This window comes from Salvelinus fontinalis, chromosome 29 (genome assembly GCF_029448725.1).
Source record: "Salvelinus fontinalis isolate EN_2023a chromosome 29, ASM2944872v1, whole genome shotgun sequence".
In the NCBI taxonomy this organism is placed as follows: domain Eukaryota; kingdom Metazoa; phylum Chordata; class Actinopteri; order Salmoniformes; family Salmonidae; genus Salvelinus; species Salvelinus fontinalis.
In genome coordinates, this window is record NC_074693.1 from 40750520 (window position 1) to 40775381 (window position 24862).

Here is a 24862-nt window from a genome sequence, read left to right on the forward strand (position 1 = left end):
TGTACATTTCATAGGGCTTTTGGTTACCTTCTGGAATGTTCTTGGTGATGCCTAATGTCTTCCTGACATGCTCCAATCAAGCTCTATTGACCTAGCAAGGGCTGTGGATCTAATATGTGCCCTTACAGACACATTACAGGACTACAGAAGTGAGGGTTACTTTGGAGAACTATGGAAAGAGGATGAAGAGATTGCGGAGCACTGCAAAATAAGTGTACGAACAGTGCGTAAAAGACAGCCTAAAACAAGCTTAAGATTTCACGACTCATTGATGATAAGCACTGTAGGACAGAAAAATAGTGACCAAAGTGATGGTGAGAGCTTCCAAAGAGCTATCTTTTATCAGGTGCTTGACAGTCTCACAGCTGAGCTGCAGAGGCGTTTTTCAAAGAATTGCGAGATAACGCAAGGGGTCCAGTCTCTCAACCCAAAGAGTACAACATTCTTGAATGAGGAGAGTCTGTTTGCCTTTGCTCAGACCTTTGAGTCAGAGGACCTCAAACATGAGGTTCATCAAACCAAGTGGCTTCTTGATAGGAGAGAGAAAAGTGGAAGGGACAGACCGTCTACTCTCCTTGACTTTGTTGTGTTTCTAGAACCTTCTAAAGAGGTCTTCCATGAGCTATTTCGACTTTGTAAGATTTCTGTTGTTACACCAGCCAGCAGTGCTTCTTGCGAGAGTGTTGTCGTGCTTCAGAGCAGTGCTTCAGCTTGAAAACTGATTTAAAACCCACCTTAGGACAACAATCGTTGATGACAGGTTAAGTCACCTCAGAATTCTCGGTGTTGAGTCAAGGAGGGTACACTCCCTCAACATGGATGAGTTTGTGGAACATTTTGCCAGTTCTCACCAGAACCGCAGAATTATTCTGTTTTAAATCTACCTAGGATCATTTGACACTTAGACAGTCCCTCTGGTCATGATTAACACCTGCACTGTGTACTAGCTAGTACAGTGACATTCTAAGATGATAAATCCAAAGGGTATCATGTCACACAGATTTAATTTGGTCTTGATTAGGCCAATTCCAAAACGTTTCTTTGCTATTAGTTAACATAATATATATGAGCATAAATATGATACTGGAAGTTTGTAATATTGATGGACACCAAAATCATTTTTATTTTTCCAAGTCCATTTCCGCTTGATACCTGGTATGTCAAATTGCACTGTGTTTTTTAGTAAATGTACTTTTTTGTAAATAAACAATGCAATTTATGTAACACACAAATGCTATGTTATCTCCTTGGTGCTTGAGCTTTATTTTCTGAAAATATTTTGGATGTTCAACACTTATAGACCCAGATTATATATTCATGAAAACAGAGTGACCCACGTCTCTCCAGTGTGTGTGTGTGTGTGTGTGTGTGTGTGTGAGTGTGTGAGTGAGTGAGTGAGTGAGTGAGTGAGTGAGTGAGTAAGTGAGAGAGAGAGAGAGAGAGAGAGAGAGACAAAGAAATGTAGCTGCAGTTCCCGAGGTAGAGACACTGACTATTCATAGTATGTTAAAGAATTCTAGTGAAGTAACCTTTTTGCCACATTGAAGAACTCCAGGTTCAGTGAATTATCACTTTTTCCTCTAATCAGCAATCATAGGATTCACTCATGCTCCTTAGATGCCAGGTTAGGGTTACACACTAATTTTCTGTCATGGTCTATGGACCCCCTGAAGTAGCCACGGCAACCCCCTGGCCACCCCATGTATAAAACTCTAGTTCCACCACTGCTCCTGACAATAGCTGAAGTCTAGAAGTGCAACTACAATGATGTACTCCCTTTGAGCAGTGTGTTCAACATCATAATCGTCACTTTACGTAATAGTGCATCCTACAAAAACCACATGCTATTTAATAACTGCACAAATCATGGAAAAATGCATGGGGAAATGCTTTCATACCATCATTGGATGTGTCGTGACAGACATTACCTGGTCAAAGTGGCGTGAGATCAAGTACTAGTCGATGCGAGAGTTGCACCCCTTCTGAAAAAACCTACACTCGATCCCTCCGATGTCAACAACTACAGACCAGTATCCCTTCTTTCTTTTCTCTCCAAAACTCTTGAACGTGCCGTCCTTGGCCAGCTCTCCTGCTATCTCTCTCAGAATGACCTTCTTGATCCAAATCAGTCAGGTTTCAAGACTAGTCACTCAACTGAGACTGCTCTTCTCTGTATCACGGAGGCGCTCCGCACTGCTAAAGCTAACTCTCTCTCCTCTGCTCTCATCCTTCTAGACCTATCGGCTGCCTTCGATACTGTGAACCATCAGATCCTCCTCTCCACCCTCTCCGAGTTGGGCATCTCCGGCGCGGCCCACGCTTGGATTGCGTCCTACCTGACAGGTCGCTCCTACCAGGTGGCGTGGCGAGAATCTGTCTCCTCACCACGCGCTCTCACCACTGGTGTCCCCCAGGGCTCTGTTCTAGGCCCTCTCCTATTCTCGCTATACACCAAGTCACTTGGCTCTGTCATAACCTCACATGGTCTCTCCTATCATTGCTATGCAGACGACACACAATTAATCTTCTCCTTTCCCCCTTCTGATGACCAGGTGGCGAATCGCATCTCTGCATGTCTGGCAGACATATCAGTGTGGATGACGGATCACCACCTCAAGCTGAACCTCGGCAAGACGGAGCTGCTCTTCCTCCCGGGGAAGGACTGTCCGTTCCATGATCTCGCCATCACGGTTGACAACTCCATTGTGTCCTCCTCCCAGAGCGCTAAGAACCTTGGTGTGATCCTGGACAACACCCTGTCGTTCTCCACCAACATCAAGGCGGTGGCCCGTTCCTGTAGGTTCATGCTCTACAACATCCGCAGAGTACGACCCTGCCTCACACAGGAAGCGGCGCAGGTCCTAATCCAGGCACTTGTCATCTCCCGTCTGGATTACTGCAACTCGCTGCTGGCTGGGCTCCCTGCCTGTGCCATTAAACCCCTACAACTCATCCAGAACGCCGCAGCCCGTCTGGTGTTCAACCTTCCCAAGTTCTCTCACGTCACCCCGCTCCTCCGCTCTCTCCACTGGCTTCCAGTTGAAGCTCGCATCCGCTACAAGACCATGGTGCTTGCCTACGGAGCTGTGAGGGGAACGGCACCTCAGTACCTTCAGGCTCTGATCAGGCCCTACACCCAAACAAGGGCACTGCGTTCATCCACCTCTGGCCTGCTCGCCTCCCTACCACTGAGGAAGTACAGTTCCCGCTCAGCCCAGTCAAAACTGTTCGCTGCTCTGGCCCCCCAATGGTGGAACAAACTCCCTCACGACGCCAGGACAGCGGAGTCAATCACCACCTTCCGGAGACACCTGAAACCCCACCTCTTCAAGGAATACCTAGGATAAAGCAATCCTTCTGCCCCCCCCCCCCCCCCCCCCCCCTTAAAAGATCTGATGCACTATTGTAAAGTGGCTGTTCCACTGGATGTCATAAGGTGAATGCACCAATTTGTAAGTCGCTCTGGATAAGAGCGTCTGCTAAATGACTTAAATGTAAATGTAAATGTAATAAACATTTGGAATTTTGCGGTCTCATTTTCTGGTGTTGATTCAAATGTGTATTCCTTGGATGTGCAATTTACTGCAGAAGCTAGGCCATACACCATCAGCGTGCAATGATACATCTAGTATGTTTGACTGTGAGTGAAATCCCAGAGCATGAAAATCCTTTGATGACATTACGATGAGCTGTGTTGCTGTGACAGATTCCGACACGCTGTACTCGGGATGACAAGGACGTGTTCCCACACAGGCCAAGCTGGTGTCATAAGATGTTGCTGTCTCACTGCTACCGTATCCAAATACTGTATGTTGATTTTTATCTGAATACATAAGTACACACATAATCGTGTGTTTGTGTGATTACCACTGGATTAAATGCATGATCCATTTCACAGTTTGTCACGGTGTGGTGGCTTTCTTTGTGCATGTTGGAGCCTGGTATCAATTAACCCATACTCATGATTAGTATTGATTACGTTAAATCGTGTTAATCATGTGTAATTTTAAAGCACTTATTAGTGTCAACCCCTCCACTGGGTTTCAGTATGGTGTAACCTATGCACTCAGACTTTTCTAACAGTCGAACTAATTTAGAACACTATTGAACTAGAGGACCCGCCTCTTGATGTGCTGAGTGTGTCTCTTTAAATCTTGTGGGTGGGTGTAATTCTTTCTTTCCTTCCTTCTCTCTCGTCGGTTCTCTCTCCCTCTATATATACAGTGTATATATCTTTCTGTCGGCGGTAGCTGTCGCGTTTTGTGAAATAGTCATCATTGCTAAAGCTTATAGTAAAGAACGCATGGCTGCCAATCGGGTACTCGTTTACGGAGGAAGAGGCGCACTAGGTAGCAAAATTGTTCAGCACTTCAAATCCAAAGGATGGGTGAGTAGCGTTTATAAATACGAAAGATTGTGCGCTGTTGCTTGCCACGGTGTCTATTTGCAATAACCACATGTTGAGTAGATGCTATGGTAAGAAGCAAGGGAAAGGAAATTAATCCATATGAAAGTGTCATCATTTAACGTTGAACGATGCCAGCCCAGAACTTTCAGAAAACATATCATCACTTGCATGTTGCATAAATTGCCTACTTTGCAGGATAGTTCGATACCATCATTCTATTTTCAATTGCTTCTTTCTTTTCCAACAATAGTGGGTAGCCAGCATCGATATCGTTGCCAATGAGGAGGCAAACGCGAACGTGCTGGTGAAGTTATCGGAGTCATTTACCGAGCAAGCAGGGCAGGTAGGAGGAGCGCGCTTTCACCTGCTCTCTCTGTGGTGTTGACAGTTTTGACTTAGTCAATGATCCAGTGTCAAGGGAAACGATCATTGACTTTCCATTTGCAAAACGCTGGATAATTACCGTAATTTCTATGCCACGATCGGAAACTCTACTCAGTGGTTATGCTATTGCATAGGCCTATAGGGGGCTATTCTATTCATTGCCATATTGAATGTGTCTTTTTAAAATGCAAAATTAAATTGATTTCTTTGTTGTGGCAGCTAGATGTCAACAAATTGTAAACACAGGAAGTGGTGACATTCCAAATGATAAAGTATATATTCAAATAAAATGTTATATTAGCAAAACAGCCAGAGTCTTGCCCTTTTTCTCTTGCTGCAGGTGACAGCAGATGTGGCACTGTTGCTAGGGGACCAGAAAGTAGATGCCATCTTGTGTGTGGCAGGCGGATGGGCAGGAGGAAATTGCAGCTCAAAAGGTCAGAGTTCACCAGCATTTTCCTGAGATATCATCAGTTCATTTTGAACACACACACTGAAATGATTACTTTAAAACCAATTTCCCTTTAGGCTGAATTCTCAACAGGGATGTTTGTTCGTGCCATTGTATAGTGTTCTATTTAGTTATGTGTTCATTATTACTATGTTGCTCCTCAAACAAAATGTTCTCGTATGTATGTTTTAGACTTGTACAAAAACACAGACATGATGTGGAAGCAGAGTGTGTGGACCTCTACCATCTCTAGCCATCTGGCTGCTGTGCACCTGAAGCAAGGGGGACTGCTGACTCTGGCTGGGGCTAAAGCATCACTGGGTGGCACTAGTGGTAAGATGCCACATACCTCTACTCTTCACTGCTATTCTGTTCTTCTGGTGTTCTAAAATATTCTACTGGTATTGTAATTTATTCTATTATGCATTCTATTTTCTCATGTAATGTTGTCATACTGACCCTGTTAGATTGTGCCTCTGTTCTGACCACCCTTTCACTCCGACGTTGATGTCCGAGGGACTTTGGCATACATCTACTGCCGTCACGATTTAGGCAGCCAAAACAAATAGCAGCTTATGTCATCAAACACTTTGTAAAACATGTAACCCATGGGTACAAATAAGCCTATGACATAGGAACTAAAATATGAGCACCATGTTTATTATGATATACATAGTGACATTTCACGATGTCGGACAATTATGAGGAGAGAAATTGTTCCTACTATGTTTTTTTCACACAATGCTGTCTGATATTTTAGACCCTGTATGCATGTGAAGGTACCTATAGGACCAAGGACTCATGCCATTCCCTGTGTGGTGGGTTACCCATACGATGGCCTTGACAACAATACAACTCCTGACACGGGGGCACCTAAAATCCCTGATTAGCAGTCGCTACAAAGCTCCCGCTCTCATTGGCTGTCAGATTGGGGAGGAGAATGAGTCAGCAGAATTTGGGTCCTGCACTTGTGGACATGGTTAGAGTGTGCTGTGCTGTTCTCCTATTGCAATGTAGCTTACTAGTGATAATCTAGACAAAGGCCAGGAAATTGCAGAGATTTCCCTGAGGGGGGGTTGGTTTATTTTGACAGTGGTATGTCTAATATTATTTGGAGATGTTTCCTGTAGTTTACCTCCTCTGTATGCCAATATTTATTTTTTATTAAAAAAGGTTCTACAGTATTTCCCCTCAGGTAATGCTCAGAGCTGCCTTTAGGTGAAGTGTGTGAGTTTTAGAAATACATCTTTTAAAACTACTTTTCATTTTATAATGTAGGGAAAGCATTTACCTCATGCCTTATCAAACATTGATTGCCTTAGGCCTGTTCAAAAGACAAATGCTCTGTACTCTTGACAAAAAAACAAGACAGTGGAAGACAGTAGTAGTAGTAGTGCTTAAAGATTGTGTGTGTTTAGGGGTTATCTGTTCTTATATTTGCACTTTATTTTAGCTTTAATACTTTACCAGCTACTTGTGTGTCTGATTTACTGAGTTCTCAATATTGATATACTGCCTTTGGGCAGTTTGGGTTCCAGTGGTGTCTTAGTCTTACAAAGCCAGACGCAGACGAAGAGTAGGCTACATTGTAAACATTCCATTGTGGACTAAAAGCTTATGGGTTGATTTGGGGTTAAAGACTGAGGTTAGTTAACCATGTGAGCACCCTATGACCCTTATCCTTCACCCTAGATTTAAAAGAGAGGTTGAACTGTCAAATAACATTGATTTAACTTTGGGTGATTCAGCACGCAAGTCTGTTAATCCTCTTTGGGGAAATAGTTTCTAAGCACACTTCCTATGAACCATCCTAACGCAATTTGGAGCACATCTATGCAATCAAATACGACATTCTCTCCCCAACGAAAGACTATGTGTTCCATTTCATTTCAAATATGCTCCAGTTCAGTTTAGTAGTACAGTATCTTGGAGAGAGAACAACAATTTAAGGAAGAGCTAGCTCTCCACCCCTTTCTCTCATTGGTCCATTCTTCAAATATAGCTGTGGCATGCCTCTGCTGTTTTATATGAGGGTGGGGAGAGCATATTACGTTCTTCAAAGAAGTGTTTCTACGTGGAAAATGCTGCGTATTGTTTCCAGATGCTACAAACACAAACATTGAAGGGAAGTCAAAAGCATGCTTGTGGAACAAGCAGTCATCTCTCAATACAACTGTAATGGGCAAATTCTGGGATCCAAAAGCACCTGGAATATTTGTCCATAGTACAGTGGGGCAAAAAAGTATTTAGTCAGCCACCAATTGTGCAAGTTTTCCCACTTAAAAAGATGAGAGAGGCCTGTAATTTTCATCATAGGTACACTTCAACTATGACAGACAAAATGAGACAAAAAAATCCAGAAAATCACATTGTAGGATTTTTTTATGAATTTATTTGCAAATTATGGTGGAAAAATAAGTATTTGGTCAATAACAAAAGTTATCTCAACTTTGTTATATACCCTTTGTTGGCAATGACAGAGGTCAAACGTTTTCTGTAAGTCTTCACAAGGTTTTCACACACTGTTGCTGGTATTTTGGCCCATTCCTCCATGCAGATCTCCTCTAGAGCAGTGTTGTTTTGGGGCTGTTGCTGGGCAACACGGACTTTCAACTCCCTCCAAAGATTTTCTATGGGGTTGAGATCTGAAAACTGGCTAGGCCACTCCAGGACCTTGAAATGCTTCTTACGAAGCCACTCCTTTGTTGCCTGGGCGGTGTGTTTGGGATCATTGTCATGCTGAAAGACCCAGCCACGTTTCATCTTCAATGCCCTTGCTGATGGTAGGAGGTTTTCACTCAATCTCACGATACATGGCCCCATTCATTCTTTCCTTTACACGGATCAGTCGTCCTGGTCCCTTTGCAGAAAAACAGCCCCAAAGCATGATGTTTCCACCCCCATGCTTCACAGTAGGTATGGTGTTCTTTGGATGCAACTCAGCATTCTTTGTCCTCCAAACACGACGAGTTGAGTTTACCAAAAAGTTATATTTTGGTTTCATCTGACCATATGACATACTCCCAATCTTCTTCTGGATCATCCAAATGCTCTCCAGCAAACTTCAGACTGGCCTGGACATGTACTGGCTTAAGCAGGGGGACACGTCTGGCACTGCAGGATTTGAGTCCCTGGCGGCGTAGTGTGTTACTGATGGTAGGCTTTGTTACTTTGGTCCCAGCTCTCTGCAGGTCATTCACTAGGTCCCCCCGTGTGGTTCTGGGATTTTTGCTCACCGTTCTTGTGATCATTTTGACCCCACGGGGTGAGATCTTGCGTGGAGCCCCAGATCGAGGGAGATTATCAGTGGTCTTGTATGTCTTCCATTTCCTAATAATAATTGCTCCCACAGTTGATTTCTTCAAACCAAGCTGCTTACCTATTGCAGATAGTTTTCCCAGCCTGGTGCAGGTCTACAATTTTGTTTCTGGTGTCCTTTGACAGCTCTTTGGGCTTGGCCATAGTGGAGTTTGGAGTGTGACTGTTTGAGGTTGTGGACAGGTGTCTTTTATACTGATAACAAGTTCAAACAGGTGCCATTAATACAGGTAACGAGTGGAGGACAGAGGAGCCTCTTAAAGAAGTTACAGGTCTGTGAGAGCCAGAAATCTTGCTTGTTTGTAAGTGACAAAATTCTTATTTTCCACCATAATTTGCAAATAAATTCATTAAAAATCGTACAATGTGATTTTCTGGAGAGAAAAAAATTATCATTTTGTCTGTCATAGTTGAAGTGTACCTATGATGAAAATTACAGGCCTCATCTTTTTAAGTGGGAGAACTTGCACAATTTGTGGCTGACTAAATACTTTTTTGCCCCACTGTATATGAACAGGAAATGTGTTGTGAATGTATGTTACATCATAGTTTCCTCAGCTGGTGACCTCAAAATACACTATGTTTGTAATATCACATATAGTACCAGTCAAAAGTTTGGACACACCTACTCATTCCAGGGTTTTTCTTTATTTTTAAAAATGTTTACATTTTTGAATAATAGTGAAGACATCAACTATGAAATAACACACATGGAATAATGTACTAACCTAAAGTGTTAAACAAATCAAAATATATTTTAGATTTTAGATTCTTCAAATTAGCCGCCTTCATGAAAGCTTTGCACAGCTTCACCAGGAATGCTTTTCCAACAGTCTTGAAGGAGTTCCCACATCCTGAGCACTTGTTGGCTGCTTTTCCTTCACTCTGTGGGCTAACTCATCCCAAACCATCTCAATTGGGTTGAGGTCGGGTGGTTGTGGAGGCCAGGTCATCTAATGCAGCATTCCATCACTCTCCTTCTTGGTCAAATAGCCCTTACACAGCCTGTAGGTGTTGTCCTGTTGAAAAACAAATGATAGTTCCACTAAGCGCAAACCAGATGGGGATAGCGTTTCGCTGCAGAATGCTGTGGTAGCCATGCTGGTTAAGTGTGCCTTGAATTTTAAATAAATCACTGACCGTGTCACCAGCAAAGCACCCCCACACCATCACACTTCCTCATCCATGCTTCACGGTGGGAACCACACATGGAGAGATCATCCGTTCACCTATACTGCATCTCACAAATACACAGCGGTTAGAACCAAAAATGTCACATTTGGACTCAGACCAAAGGACAGATTTTCACCGGTCTAATGTCCATTGGTTGTATTTCTTGGCCCAAGTAACTCTCTTCTTTTTTGTGTCCTTTAGTGGTGGTTTCTTTGCATTCTACCACAAAGGCCTGATTCACACAGTCTCCTCTGAACAGTTGATGTTGAGATGTGTCTGTTACTTGAACTCTGTAGCATTTATTTGGGCTGCAACTTCTGAGGCTGGTAACTCTAATGAGCTTATCCTCTGCAGCAGAGGTAACTCTGAGTTTTCCTTTCCTGTGACGGTCCTCATGAGAGACAGTTTCATCATAGCGCTTGATGGTTTTTGCGATTGCACTTGAAGAAGGTTCTTGACATTTTCCGGATTGACTTACATTCATGTCTTAAAGTAATGATAGACTGTCATTTCTCTTCGCTTATTTGAGCTGTTCTTGTCATTATGGACTTGGTCTTTTACCAAAGAGGGCTATCTTCTGTATACAACCACTACCATGTCACAACACAACTGATTGTCTCAAGATTTGTTTAACACTTTTTTGCTTGCTACATGATTCCATATGTGTTATTTCATAGTTCTGATGTCTTCACTATTATTCTACAATGTAGAAAATAGTAAAAATAAAGAAAAACCCTGTAATGAGTAGGCGTGTCCAAACGTTTGACTGGTACTGTGTATTACGTGTATTACTTTGTAACACTTATTGTGTATATTTCATGTCCCTTGTTATAATGGTGAGATTTTTTGGTGTTTTTCCTCTGCTTATCTGATTTGGCTGTTTTGTATAAATGACAACTCACCTATCCAACCATCTCTCCTAGATCACCCTCCCTCTCCTTATCCCTATGTCTTTCTCTCTCCTCAGGCATGGTGGGCTATGGCATGGCCAAGGCAGCAGTCCACCAGCTCTGTCAGAGTCTAGCCGGAGAAGACAGTGGGATGCCCCCTGGAGGTGTGGCTGTAGCCATACTACCGTGAGTCATATGATCGCCTGCCAAGTTTATTTCCTAATTAGGAATAGGAAAACCCTGCACTCATTAGAAAGTCGTTGGGAGCTTTTTTGTTTGTTGCAGAAACAGAGGTCAAAGCGTAAATAATGAAAAGAAGGAAATCCTTTATTTTGTAAGCAATGTCACAGTTGTAGGTGTACTCAGATACAGATTTGCCTGTGCTAAAATGAAGAAGACTCCCTCAGTCGCTCTTGTATTCACCTCGTGAGCATCTATCTGTTTACACTGTTTCATTGATTAACTGATGCATGTAAAGCACTTTTTTTTGCAATGTCACTATGAGAAGCCTGTATCTGGGTTTCATTGTCAATATTCTCAGGGCTCTGTTATGGTACATTCCAATTACATGAGGTTGGGCTGAGGCCACCTGCCAGGCTACTAATAGCTGTCACATATGGTTAGCATTACCCCCGTGACTTGCAGTTCTTCTGCACTACCAATACGTATAGGACGAGGGTTGCTTAGTTCACTGCAACTGTGTGCACATTGAATAGACTGTAGACTGCAACTGTGCACACACAAGAATAGACTGTAGACTGCAACTGTGCACACACAAGAAAGACTGTAGACTGCAACTGTGCACACACAAGAATAGACTGTAGACTGCAACTGTGCACACACAAGAATAGACTGTAGACTGCAACTGTGCGCACACAAGAATAGACTGTAGACTGCAACTGTGCGCACACAAGAATAGACTGTAGACTGCAACTGTGCGCACACAAGAATAGACTGTAGACTGCAACTGCGCGCACACAAGAATAGACTGTAGACTGCAACTGCGCGCACACAAGAATAGACTGTAGACTGCAACTGCGCACACACAAGAATAGACTGTAGACTGCAACTGCGCACACACAAGAATAGACTGTAGACTGCAACTGTGCACATTCAAACATGCAACTAATGCAACAGATGTCTAAAATCATATTTCAATATATGTAAGTGTTTATGTAGCAATTATCTTGCTCATCTCAACATGTAACTGTGAAATCAAAGAGGATGTTGGATGCTCGCTGGCAGTAAATAAGACAATAGAGATATCATCTCTACGCTTTAGCTTTGCTTTTGTGTTTTAATATGGAGACAGGAGGATTACATGAGGCTGTTACAATCAGTCCAGGGCAAGATCCTCAGGCCTCAGGTCAGTTCCTACGACTGCCAGATCACTATCATGTAACTTGATTACACAGGGTAACCTTGGATACGCCGATGAACAGGAAGTTCATGCCTGATGCAGACTTTGGTTCCTGGACACCGCTGGAGTACATTTCAGAGTGAGTGTGATATGGTGGATGATGGGTTGTTAACATTACTGTTTGAGATCAACTAAATATCAGATAAAACAAACTTAAATTAAATGTACAGTATATTTCTGCTTCAAGACCATCATTAGGTGTATTCCAGGGTAAAGAACACGTATCTCTTGATCAATGTATGACTATAATTCTAGACTATCGTTTTATTTAAGAAAATTGCTGTATACCAATATTTCGCCAGAAGATGGCAATGCTGGAAAATAGCCTACTCAATTGTATTGTTAAAATCAACACCTTGCCAAAAGATATGTAGAGCCAAATGTCTGGTTTGAATAATACTGTAATGTGATAAAAATCTGAATTTGATGGACATATCAATCAACTATCTCCAATCTTAAATGACTTGGACACTCTTGGCTTCTATTACTTACAAATCCTCTTTTCAGGATTTGCCCAAATGTGTTGTAAATGTGATGTTAACTATATGAATGTAATTAACATACACAAACATAAATGAGCTATACTTTTTTTTGTGGGTCTATTCTAAGCTAGCGTATGGAGCCCCTAAAGTTTGTTCCTCTATTCATGTCATCTTAGACACAGACCGCTGAGTCTCCAGTCTCTCCTCTGTACCGTGGTAGAGACTAGATGGGATTTTATCCAGTTTTATAATCCCAGAATAGTTGGATGTCATTAACCCTACAGATTAACAGTAGAAACAGATGAGGGTCAGGAAGTATAAATAGAAGCAATGGGAGAGGGCAATTCAATTAATACTTTGATACAGTCTCTGCTGTTTCTTAAATGTCCGCTTGATGGACTGGAGTATGGATGTTGACTGACGTGCGAGCAGGCCAGTGTTGTAGTACTCAAGTCCAGGACTCAGGCTTGACTCGGACCCAAGTCACGATTTTTATGACTCATGACTCGACTCTGATTCAACCAGTGATGACTCGGACTGTACTCCCTGTTCACTCATGACTGCATGGCCAGGCACGACTTGGACTCAGACTTGACTATTGGTGACTTTGTTGTCAGAAATAGCTGGTACTCGCTGTTTATTATCTATGCATAGTCACTTTACCCCTACCTACATGGACATATTACCTCGACTAACCTGTATCCCTGCACATTGACTTGGTACCGGTACCCCCTGTATACAGTACCTTCGGAAATCGAAAATGGATTCAAAAATATATTTTCTCAGTAATCTACACACAATAGCCCATAACAACAAGGCAAAAACTGTTTTTTAGAAATGTTTGCAAATGTATAAAAAAACACCTTATTTACATAAGTATTCAGACCCTTTGCTATGACACTCGAAGTTGAGCTCAGGTGCATCCTGTTTCCATTGATCATCCTGGAGATGTTTCGACCACTTGATTGGAGTCCAGCTGTGATCAATTCTATTTATTGTACATGATTTGGAAAGGCACACACCTGTCCTATATGATGTCCCACAGTTGACAGTGCATGTCAGAGTAAAAACCAAGCCATGAGGTCGACAGAATTGTCCGTAGCGCTCCGAGACAGGATTGTGTCGAGACACTGATCTGGGAAGGGTACCAAAAAATGTCTGCAGCATTGAAGGTCCCCAAGCACACAGTGGCCTCCATCATTCTTAAATTGGTGTTTTAGAACCACCAAGACTCTTCCTAGAGCTGGCCAATCGGTGGAGAAAGGCCTTGGTCAGGGAGGTGATCAAGAACCCAATGGTCACTCTGACAGAGCTCTAGAGTTCCTCTGTGGAGATGGGAGAACCTTCCAGAAGGACAACCATCTTTGCAGCACTCCACCAATCAGGCTTTAATGGTAGAGCGGCAAGACGGAAGCCACTCCTCAGTAAAAGACACATGACAGCCTACTTGGAGTTTGCCAAAAGGCACCTAAAGACTCTCAGACCATGAGAAACAAAATCCTCTGGTCTGATGAAATCAGGATTGAACTCTTTGGCCTGAATGCCAAGCATCACGTCTGGAGGAAGCCTGGCACTATCCCTACGGTGAAGCATGGTGGTGGCACCATCATGCTGTGGGGATGTTGTTCAGCGGCAGTGACTGGAAGACTAGTCAGAATCAAGGAAAAGATGAACGGATCAAAGTACAGAAAGATCCTTGATGAAAACCTGCTCCAGAGCGCTCAGGACCTCAGACTGGGGCGAAGGTTCACCTTCCAACAGGACAATGACACTAAGAACACAACCAAGACAATACAGGAGTGGCTTCGGGACAAGCCTCAATGTCCTTCAGTGGGCCAGCCAGAGCCCAGACATCTCTGGAAAGACCTGAAAATAGCTGTGCAGCAACACTCCCTATTCAACCTGACAGAGCATCAGGGGATTTGCAGAGCAGAATGAGAGCCCCTCCCCAAATACAGGTGTGCCAAGCTTGAAGCATCATACCCAAGAAGACTCAAGCCTGTAATCGCAGCCAAAGGTGCTTTAACTTTTAACAAAGTTTAACAAAGTAACAAAAAGTCAAGGAGTCTGAATACTTTCCGAATGCACTGTATAGCCTCGTTATTGTTATTTTATTGTGTAACTTTTTTTCATACTTTAATTTATAAAAATTTGTATAAAAAAAAAAATTATATATAATTTTTTTTTTTTAAGGGCTTGTAAGTAAGCATTTCACCTTTTGTATTCAGGGCATGTGAAAGTCTCTCTCTCCATTGCATAATTCAACATGCTAGCTACAACAGCACATGTCGGATAGCTACTGTAGCTCCTAGCCTTACCAATGTGCAAGACAGTAGGTCTCGCTTTTAGCACTAACAAGGGACTCGTGACTCGACTATAAAGACTCTGACTAGGACTCTTCCTCGAACACAAGGGACTTGGGACTCGAGGTTTAGTGACTTGACTACATCACTGGAATAGGCTAGCTCATGAAAATGTGTTGTTGAAATAGTGTGATTTGAGTTCTTGTTAGCCAATTACCTAAGAGGCACAGAGATACTGTATCTACAGTACCAGTCGAAAGTTTGGACACCTATTCATTCAAGGGTTTTTCTGTATTTTTACTATTTTCTACTTTGTAGAATAATAGTGAAGACATCAAAACTATGAAATGACACATCCTGTAGGAACCTAAAAAGTGTTAAACAAATGTAAATATATTTTATATTTGCGATTCTTCAAATTAGCCACCCTTTGCCTTCATGACAGCTTTGCACACTCTTGGCATTCTCTCAACCAGCTTCACCTGGAATGCTTTTCCAACAGTCTTGATGGAGTTCCCACATATGCTGAGCACTTGTTGGCTGCTTTTCCCTTCCATTTTTTTTCACTCTGCGGTCCATCTCATCCCAAACCATCTCAATTGGATTAAGGTTGGGTGATAGTGGAGGCCAGGTCATCTGATACAGCACTCCATTACTCTCCTTCTTGGTCAAATAGCCCTTACACAGCCTGGAGGTGTGTTGGGTCACACTCCAAGGTGGCTTAGCAGTTCAGACGTCTTTTCCGTATTGTCTTGTCGTGTCCTGTATATATATATATATATATATATTTACACCTTTTCTTCACATATCTTTTATTTATTTTATTATCCAAGAACTCAACTACAAAAGCTTTCCTGCAAAAGCTTTCCTGCAACCCGCTTCACCAATTACAATTAAGTAATATTTACCTCAATCTGAAAATCCATCGTGGAAGATAGCCAGGGGCTAATTCAGAAGCTAGCCTGATAGCTAACCAGAAGCTACTCCGATAGCTAGCCAGAAGCTAATCTGTAGCTGCCCCGAAATTAGCCGGTTTGCTAGCTAGCGTTGGTGTTTCAGCTGCCCACGTTTTGCGGTCATCAGCTATTCCTTTAGCTCGATAATCTACCGGCACTTTTGTGCAACGCGACTCGGACCGGAGCATTCCGGGACTTTTTTTCTCCCAGTTTCCCCGGATTCCAACCGCAGGCTCTGGACACTTGCACCTTGATTTCGCAGCTAGCTAGCTGCATACCGTGTGACTATTGGCTTACGTCGACCCCGGAGCAAACTCAAATCATGCTGGAGCTAGCCAGCTGAGGAGTTCCATCACCATCCGGACCCGTTTCTTTTGTTGCTGCTGCAGATACGGAACCCCACCGGGCCTTCACGACTGACTGCCGACGTTATCTGCCCGAGGGATGTATCCAACCGGCAAATCCGTCCCGACGTTACCTGAACGCTCACCTGAGGCCCGCTAATCGTTAGCTGTCCTATCGGCTGCTATCTGAACAAAACCCCACTACACGGAACCTACCGACGGAAACGCACGAGGTATCTACAAACAGACCTCCATCCTATGCTGCTACCGATAGCCATATACCCGGCCAGCTGTCTGGATCGCCACGACCCCAACCAACCTCTACTCACTGGACCCTTACTGATCACTCGATTAAGCATGCCTCTCCTTAATGTAAATATGCCTTGTCCATTGCTGTTCTGATTAGTGTTTATTGGCTTATTTCACTGTAGAGATTCTAGCCCTGCTCTCTATACCATATCCAACCTATCAGTTCCACCACCCACATATGCGATGACATCACCTGGTTTCAATGATGTTTCTAGAGACAAGATCTCTCTCATCATCACTCAATACCTAGGTTTACCTCCACTGTATTCACATCCTACCATACCTTTGTCTGTACATTATTCCTTTAAACTATTTTATCGCCCCCAGAAACTTCCTTTTACTCTCTGCTCTAGTAGCTCTAGGCGACCAATTCTCATAGCTTTTAGCCGTACCATTATCCTACTTCTCCTCTGTTCCTCTGGTGATGTAGAGGTGAATCCAGGCCCTGCAGTACCTGGCTCCACTCCTATTCTCCAGGCGCTCTCTTTTGATGACTTCTGTAACCGTAATAGCCTTGGCTTCATGCATGTTAACATTAGAAGCCTCCTCCCTAAGTTTGTTTTGTTCACTGCTTTAGCACACTCTACCAACCCGGATGTTTTAGCCGTGTCTGAATCCTGGCTTAGAAAGACCACCAAAAATTCAGACATTTTTATCCCCAATTACAATATTTTCAGACAAGATAGAACGGCCAAAGGGGGCGGTGTTGCAATCTACTGCAAAGACTGCCTGCAGAGTTCTGTTATACTATCCAGGTCTGTTCCCAAACAATTTGAACTTCTACTTTTAAAAATCCACCTCTCTAAAAACAAGTCTCTCACCGTTGCCGCCTGCTATAGACCACCCTCTGCCCCCAGCTGTGCTCTGGACACTATATGTGAACTGATTGCCCCCCATCTATCTTCAGAGCTCGTGCTGCTAGGCGACCTAAATTTGAACATGCTCAACACCCCAGCCACCCTACAATCTAAGCTTGATGCCCTCAATCTCACACAAATTATCAATGAACCTACCAGGTACCACCCCAATTCCGTAAACACGGGTACCCTCATAGATATCATCCTAACAAACTTGCCCTCCAAATACACCTCTGCTGTTTTCAACCAAGATCTCAGCGATCACTGCCTCATTGCCTGCATCCGTAATGGGTCAGCGGTCAAACGACCTCCACTCATCACTGTCAAACGCTCCCTGAAACACTTCAGCGAGCAGGCCTTCCTAATCGACCTGGCCGGGATATCCTGGAAGGATATTGATCTCATCCCGTCAGTAGAGGATGCCTGGTCATTTTTTTTAAATGCCTTCCTCACCATCTTGAATAAGCATGCCCCATTCAAGAAATTTAGAACCAGGAACAGATATAGCCCTTGGTTCTCTCCTGACCTGACTGCCCTTAACCATCAGAAAAACATCCTATGGCGTTCTGCATTAGCATCGAACAGCCCCCGTGATATGCAACTTTTCAGGGAAGCCAGAAACCAATATACACAGGCAGTTAGAACAGCCAAGGCTAGCTTTTTCAAGCAGAAATTTGCTTCCTGCAACACAAATTCAAAAAAGTTCTGGGACACCGTAAAGTCCATGGAGAATAAGAACACCTTCTCCCAGCTTCCAACCGCTCTGAAGATAGGAAACACTGTCACCACCGACAAATCCACTATAATTGAGAATTTCAATAAGCATTTTTCTACGGCTGGCCATGCTTTCCACCTGGCTACCCCTACCCCGGACAACAGCACTGCCCTCCCCTCTGCTACTCGCCCAAGCCTTCCCCATTTCTCTTTCTCCCAAATACAGTCAGCTGATGTTCTTAATGAGCTGCAAAATCTGGACCCTTACAAATCAGCCGGGCTAGATAATCTGGACCCTTTCTTTCTAAAACTATCTGCTGAAATTGTTGCCACCCCTATTACTAGCCTCTTCAACCTCTCTTTCGTGTCGTCTGAGATCCCCAAAGATTGGAAAGCAGCTGCGGTTATCCCCCTCTTCAAAGGGGGGGACACCCTTGACCCTAACTGCTACAGACCTATATCTATCCTACCCTGCCTTTCTAAGGTCTTCGAAAGCCAAGTCAACAAACAGATTACCGACCATTTCGAATCACACCACACCTTCTCCGCTATGCAATCTGGTTTCAGAGCTGATCATGGGTGCACCTCAGCCACGCTCAAGGTCATAAACGATATCGTAACCGCCATCGATAGGAAACAATACTGTGCAGCCGTATTCATTGACCTGGCCAAGGCTTTTGACTCTGTCAATCACCACATCCTCATTGGCAGACTCGACAGCCTTGGTTTCTCTAATGATTGCCTCGCCTGGTTCACCAACTACTTCTCTGATAGAGTTCAGTGTGTCAAATCGGAGGGTCTGTTGTCCGGGCCTCTGGCAGTCTCTATGGGGGTGCCACAGGGTTCAATTCTTGGACCGACCCTCTTCTCTGTTTACATCAATGATGTCGCTCTTGCTGCTGGTGATTCTCTGATCCACCTCTACGCAGACGACACTATTCTGTATACTTCTGGCCCTTCTTTAGATACTGTGTTAACAACCCTCCAGGCGAGCTTCAATGCCATACAACTCTCCTTCCGTGGCCTCCAACTGCTCTTAAATACAAGTAAAACCAAATGCATGCTCTTCAACCGATCGCTGCCTGCTCCTGCCCGCCTGTCCAACATCACTACTTTGGACGGCTCTGACTTAGAATATGTGGACAACTACAAATACCTAGGTGTCTGGTTAGACTGTAAACTCTCCTTCCAGACCCACATCAAACATCTCCAATCCAAAGTCAAATCTAGAATTGGCTTCCTATTCCGCAACAAAGCATCCTTTACTCATGCTGCCAAACATACCCTTGTAAAACTGACCATCCTACCAATCCTCGACTTTGGTGATGTCATTTACAAAATAGCCTCCAAAACCCTACTCAATAAATTGGATGCAGTCTATCACAGTGCCATCCGTTTTGTCACCAAAGCCCCATATACTACCCACCACTGCGACCTGTACACTCTCGTTGGCTGGCCCTCGCTTCATACTCGTCGCCAAACCCACTGGTTCCAGGTCATCTACAAGACCCTCCTAGGTAAAGTCCCCCCTTATCTCAGCTCGCTGGTCACCATAGCAGCACCTACCTGTAGCACGCGCTCCAGCAGGTATATCTCTCTAGTCACCCCCAAAACCAATTCTTCCTTTGGACGCCTCTCCTTCCAGTTCTCTGCTGCCAATGACTGGAACGAACTACAAAAATCTCTGAAACTGGAAACACCTATCTCCCTCACTAGCTTTAAGCACCAGCTGTCAGAGCAGCTCATAGATTACTGCACCTGTACATAACCCATCTACAATTTAGCCCAAACAACTACCTCTTTACCTACTGTATTTATTTATTAATTTATTTTGCTCCTTTGCACCCCATTATTTCTGTCTCTACTTTGCACTTTCTTCCAATGCAAACCAACCATTCCAGTGTTTTTTTAGTTTTTATTTTACTTGCTGTGTTGTACTCACTTCGCCTCCATGGCCTTTTTATATTTTATTTATACATATATCTGTTTGCCTTCACCTCCCTTATCTCACCTCACTTGCTCACATTGTATATAGACTTATTTTTTTTCACTGTATTATTGACTATATGTTTGTTTTTACTCCATGTGTAACTATGTGTTGTTGTATGTGTCGAACTGCTTTGCTTTATCTTGGCCAGGTCGCAATTGTAAATGAGAACGATTCTCAATTTGCCTACCTGGTTAAATAAAGGTTAAATAAAATTTAAAAAAAATTGTCCTGTTGAAAAACAAATGATAGTCCCATTAACCGCAAACCAGATGGGGATGGTGTATTGCTGCAGAATGCTGTGGTAGCCATGCTGGTTAAGTGTGCTTTGAATTCTAAATAAATCACTGATAGTGTCACCAGCAAAGCACCATCACACCTCCTCCTCCATGCTTCACGGTGGGAACCACAAATGCAGAGATCATCTGTTCACCTACTCTGCGTCTCACAAAGACACGGCGGTTGGAATGAAAAATCTCAAATTTGGACTCATCAGACCAAATTACAGATTTCCACAAGTCTAATGTCCATTGGTTGTGTTTCTTGCCCAAGCAAGTATCTTCTAATAATTGGTGTCCTTTTAGTAGTGGTTTCTTTGCAGCAATTTGACCACGAAGGCCTGATTCATGCAGTCTCCTCTCAACAGTTGATGGTGAGATGTATCTGTTACTTGAACTCGGTAAAGCATTTATTTGGGCTGCAATTTCTGAGGCTGGTAACTCTAATGAACTTATCCTCTGCAGCAGAGGTAACTCTGGGTCTTCCTTTTCTGTTGAGGTCCTCATGAGAGCCAGTTTCATCAAAGCACATTCATGGTGTTTGCGGCTGCACTTGAAGAAACTTTCAAAGTTCTTGAAATGGTCCGCATTGACTGACCTTCATGTCTTAAAGTAATGATGGACTGCCGTTTGCTTATTTGAGCTATTCTTTCCATAATATGGACTTGGTCTTTTACCAAATCTTCTGTATACCAACCCTACCTTATCACAACACAACTAATTGGCTCAAACGCATTAAGAAGGATAGAAATTCGACAAATTAACTTTTAACAAGGCACACCTGTTTATTGAAATGCATTCTAGGTGACTACCTCATGAAGCTGGTTAAGAGAATGCCGAGTGTGCACAGCTGTCATCAAGGCAAAGGGTGGCTACTTTGAAGAATCTCAAGTATAAAATACATTTAGTTTTGTTTAACACTTTTTTTTATAGTTAAACATTAGACAACACTATCTCCATAGTCTCGTCTTCTTATTTTCTCAGTCTTATTTTTCTTTCTTCCAGAACTTTCTTCAATTGGGCCACTGGTGCAGATCGTCCAGCATCGGGCAGTCTGATGCAGCTCACCACTGTGGGAGGCAAGACGCAGACCCTACCCACGCAATAGTGGAGAGGGAGGAGGAGAGAGCGGGTGGGCGGGCTAGTGAGCGGAATGATTGGGAGAGACTGTGATAGGGTGGGTCGGGAGGGTTAAAATGAGTCACAGGGAGAAAGAGGGGATGAATGCTTGATTGAAGATGTTCCCTCTAAGAACTATTATCAGTATCTCATAACAAACTGTTTGTATTTTTGTGTCTTTTTGATGTGGTTTTAATACCTCTGTCTCAATTTGAATAAAACTCCATGTGAATCATAATCTGATTTAGTAATATGTGAGAGACAATCAAAATACTACGACATCACCATAACCTTGGTACTTTAAACAGTGGAAATGTAATACATCAGCTGAAAACAATCATAGGAAAGCAACACATTTTGGGGATTATGGATTTGTGGCAGTTTCACCACCGCCAAAATCCTGATTTTTTTTATTTATATTTTAATTTTTTTATCCTTGCCCACCCCCCACCCCTACCCCCAAATAATATATTTCATTGAATTTAACTGGTTATAATTAGACTTATTCGCCTTCCATTAAATACATACCATTTTGAATGGGGTTGGAGACCAGTTACAGTAAATTCTTTACCTGCTTTGTTTGACTTGTTCTAGCGTGTGGTCATTTCCAGTGACATGCTATAGCCTTCACCACCAGGTGGTGCTCATGGATAACAATTCACCTCACCAGTCAAATGATCCATTGTGTGCCTAAGGGAATATGAGTGCGTTTAGACAGGCAGCCCAATTCTGATCTTTTGTCCAATTATGGGCAAAAGAGCTGATCTGATTGGTCAAAATACCAAGTAATAGGAAAAGATCAGAAGTGGGCTGCCTGTGTAAATGTGTTGGTCACAAAACAAACTATAAAGTAACGTTAACACATACAACATATAAGTGGATTTGGCCGAAAACAAAAGCCAATAAAGAAAAGGCAACATACAATAAATGGGCTCCACTGTAAATCTGAGATTTATTGATTGATTTTATATGCCAGTTGAAAGAAATACATACACACAGTATAAAAATGTGACCGGAATATCACAAAGTCAGAGACTTATTTCCATTATGGTTACTTTAAAAAAATCATTATAGATTCAAGTTTCTTGGTTTCATTTTATATTATAACCCCAGACTGCTGATAAAATGACTGATCAGTGAATATCCTTCCTAAGAACAACTGAGTGTACAAAACATTAGGAACACCTTCCCAATATTGACTTGCACCCCCTTTTGCACTCAGAACAGCCTCAATTTGTCAGGGCATGAATTCTACAAGGTTTCGAAAGCGTTCCACAGGGATGCTAGCCAATGTTGACTCCAATGCTTCCAACAGTTGTGTCAAGTTGGCTGGATGTCCTTTGGGTGGTGAGCCATTATTGATACACACAGGAACTTGTTGAGCGTGAAAAACCCAGCAGTTCTTGACACACTCAAACCCGTTGCGCCTTGCACCTACTACCCTACCCCGTTCAAATGACTTTTGTCTTGCCCATTCACCCTCTGAATGGCCCACATACACATTCCATGTCTCAAGGCTTAAAATCCTTCTTTAACCTGTCTCCTCCCCTTCATCTACACTGATTTGGAGTGGATTGAACAAGAGACATCAATAATGGATCATATCTTTCACCTGGATTCACCTGGTCAGTCTATGAAAAGATCAGGTGTTTCTAATGTTTTGTACACTCAGTGTATGACAGAACACAACGGCTAATCCCCATAGGCCTACTACATACTACACAGAACAATAGCATCGGTAGCATTATGAGAAGATAGTCCGTGTTGCTCTCCTTTTCAAGGAGCTATCCCCGGCAGGTGTCTTCGGTCAGCTGAAATGCTTTCTGTGATAAACAATGGCGACATGTATTCCCATGGGCAATCACTCTATAGCACTACAGCATCATGGGAGCTAATGTATGCAGCCGGGACGTGTTGAATGTGCCTGGGGGCCCTCAACACAATACACCTAGATGAATTGCCCCGCCACCCTGCGTAAGTACATATCAGAGGGACTGAACACCACCTCCCTGTTCTCTTCGGCATTGTGATTTATTATAGTGTGTGTCATCACCAGGGCCCAAGCCTTATAACGGTAGCTCCTGCAGCTCACTATGAGAAACAGCAGCGTTTTAGCCTAAGGCCTAATAAATGTCCTAGGGTAAATTTGAATCCGCACATATCCGCTAAACCAACAGGACGATTTATAGGTTGACACAACCAGAGTAATATATATGGGTTATTGTTTGGTTTATTTATTTAGAGTGGAAGGACTAGAAAAGTCCATCTATCATAATCGAATGGTTGAAATTGATGGTTTCCCGTTTGTCGTCGAGGGAACGGGAAATTTGCATTTGCCTAGATCAAACTCCTGGGTGTTTTCTTCGTTACTTTTGTGAGACCTTAGTTTTGTTTTCGCGGGGAAGCTGGAGAGCGAGGTTAAGGTGTCTAGCTCGCAAGACTAAATTGGACTTGCAGACAAGTTGTGTGACCACTCAGTTTTAAAACTTGGCATTGTGAATAAATTATTCTGACCAGTTTAGCTGATATCATATGTGACACATTATTGCAGTTTTGACCACCTTGCTGTTTTATGGCCTCTCCACAAGATAGACATGGAGGATATGAAGATACACCGTTTAGCAGGGCTCTCCAACCATGTCCTGGAGAGCTACCCTCCTGTAGGTTTTCACTTCAACCCCAGTTGTAACTAACCAGATTCATCTTGTAAACCAGCTAATTATTTAGAATTAGGTGCGCTAGATTAGGGTTGGAATGAAAAACTACAGGATGGTAGCTTTCCAGGAACAGGGTTGGAGAGCCCTGGTAGCGACACCAGAACAGAATTAGAAAATTCCCATTGGGCGATTCACTACTGTCTCATCTGAGGCTCTTCCACCAGCACAGGCCTGAAACAAACCCCTGGAAATAAATGGCCTGATTAAACTGACTCCCTTTCCACCTTTCCAGCCCCATTTTCCCATCCCCTTCTAAATGTTGATGTTATTGGGGGGTTGGGACAGAGTTAGAGAGGGGAGGGTATGTCTCAAATGGCAGGGCGCCGTGTGGAAGCCATTGAGCGCTGAGAGAGTGCGGTGGGGTGTGCATGTGTGTAATGTGAGGACAGATGGTAGTGGTTAGCCTGCTACACAGTTTTATGACCTGCATGGGACTAGACCCCTCCACTACCTCTGAGAACCTAAAACCTAAGCACACACGTGTTACGTATGAGAGAGGAGGGGGGGGGGGGGGGGGGGGCTGATGCCTCTGATGTTCACGTCTGCCTACTCCCAGGCACTTAGAGGGAGTGTTATTTTTTTCTACAGGGTACTACGAAAACAAGATCTTGGGTAAAATAAACCAAATGAAGACTATATACAGTATGTTTAACCTGTTTAACCTGAAATTACTCATAACAATTATCCTTGTACAGGAATATTTGTAATATTGATAATATGATCAAATAATAGCTGAAGCTGTAACATAGAGT

At 43.2% G+C, this 24862-nt stretch overlaps 1 protein-coding gene across 1 annotated transcript; it reads left to right on the forward strand.

Moving 5' to 3' along the window:
- The first annotated feature begins 4171 nt into the window (after positions 1-4171).
- LOC129827980 (dihydropteridine reductase-like) lies at positions 4172-21631 on the forward strand. The gene is made up of 7 exons (XM_055889330.1): positions 4172-4387; positions 4659-4751; positions 5133-5229; positions 5436-5576; positions 10702-10810; positions 12040-12123; positions 21280-21631. Exons 1-7 carry the CDS (start codon positions 4304-4306, stop codon positions 21380-21382), a joined length of 711 nt encoding a protein of 236 aa, XP_055745305.1. The 5' UTR covers positions 4172-4303; the 3' UTR covers positions 21383-21631.
- Positions 21632-24862: the final 3231 nt, after the last annotated feature.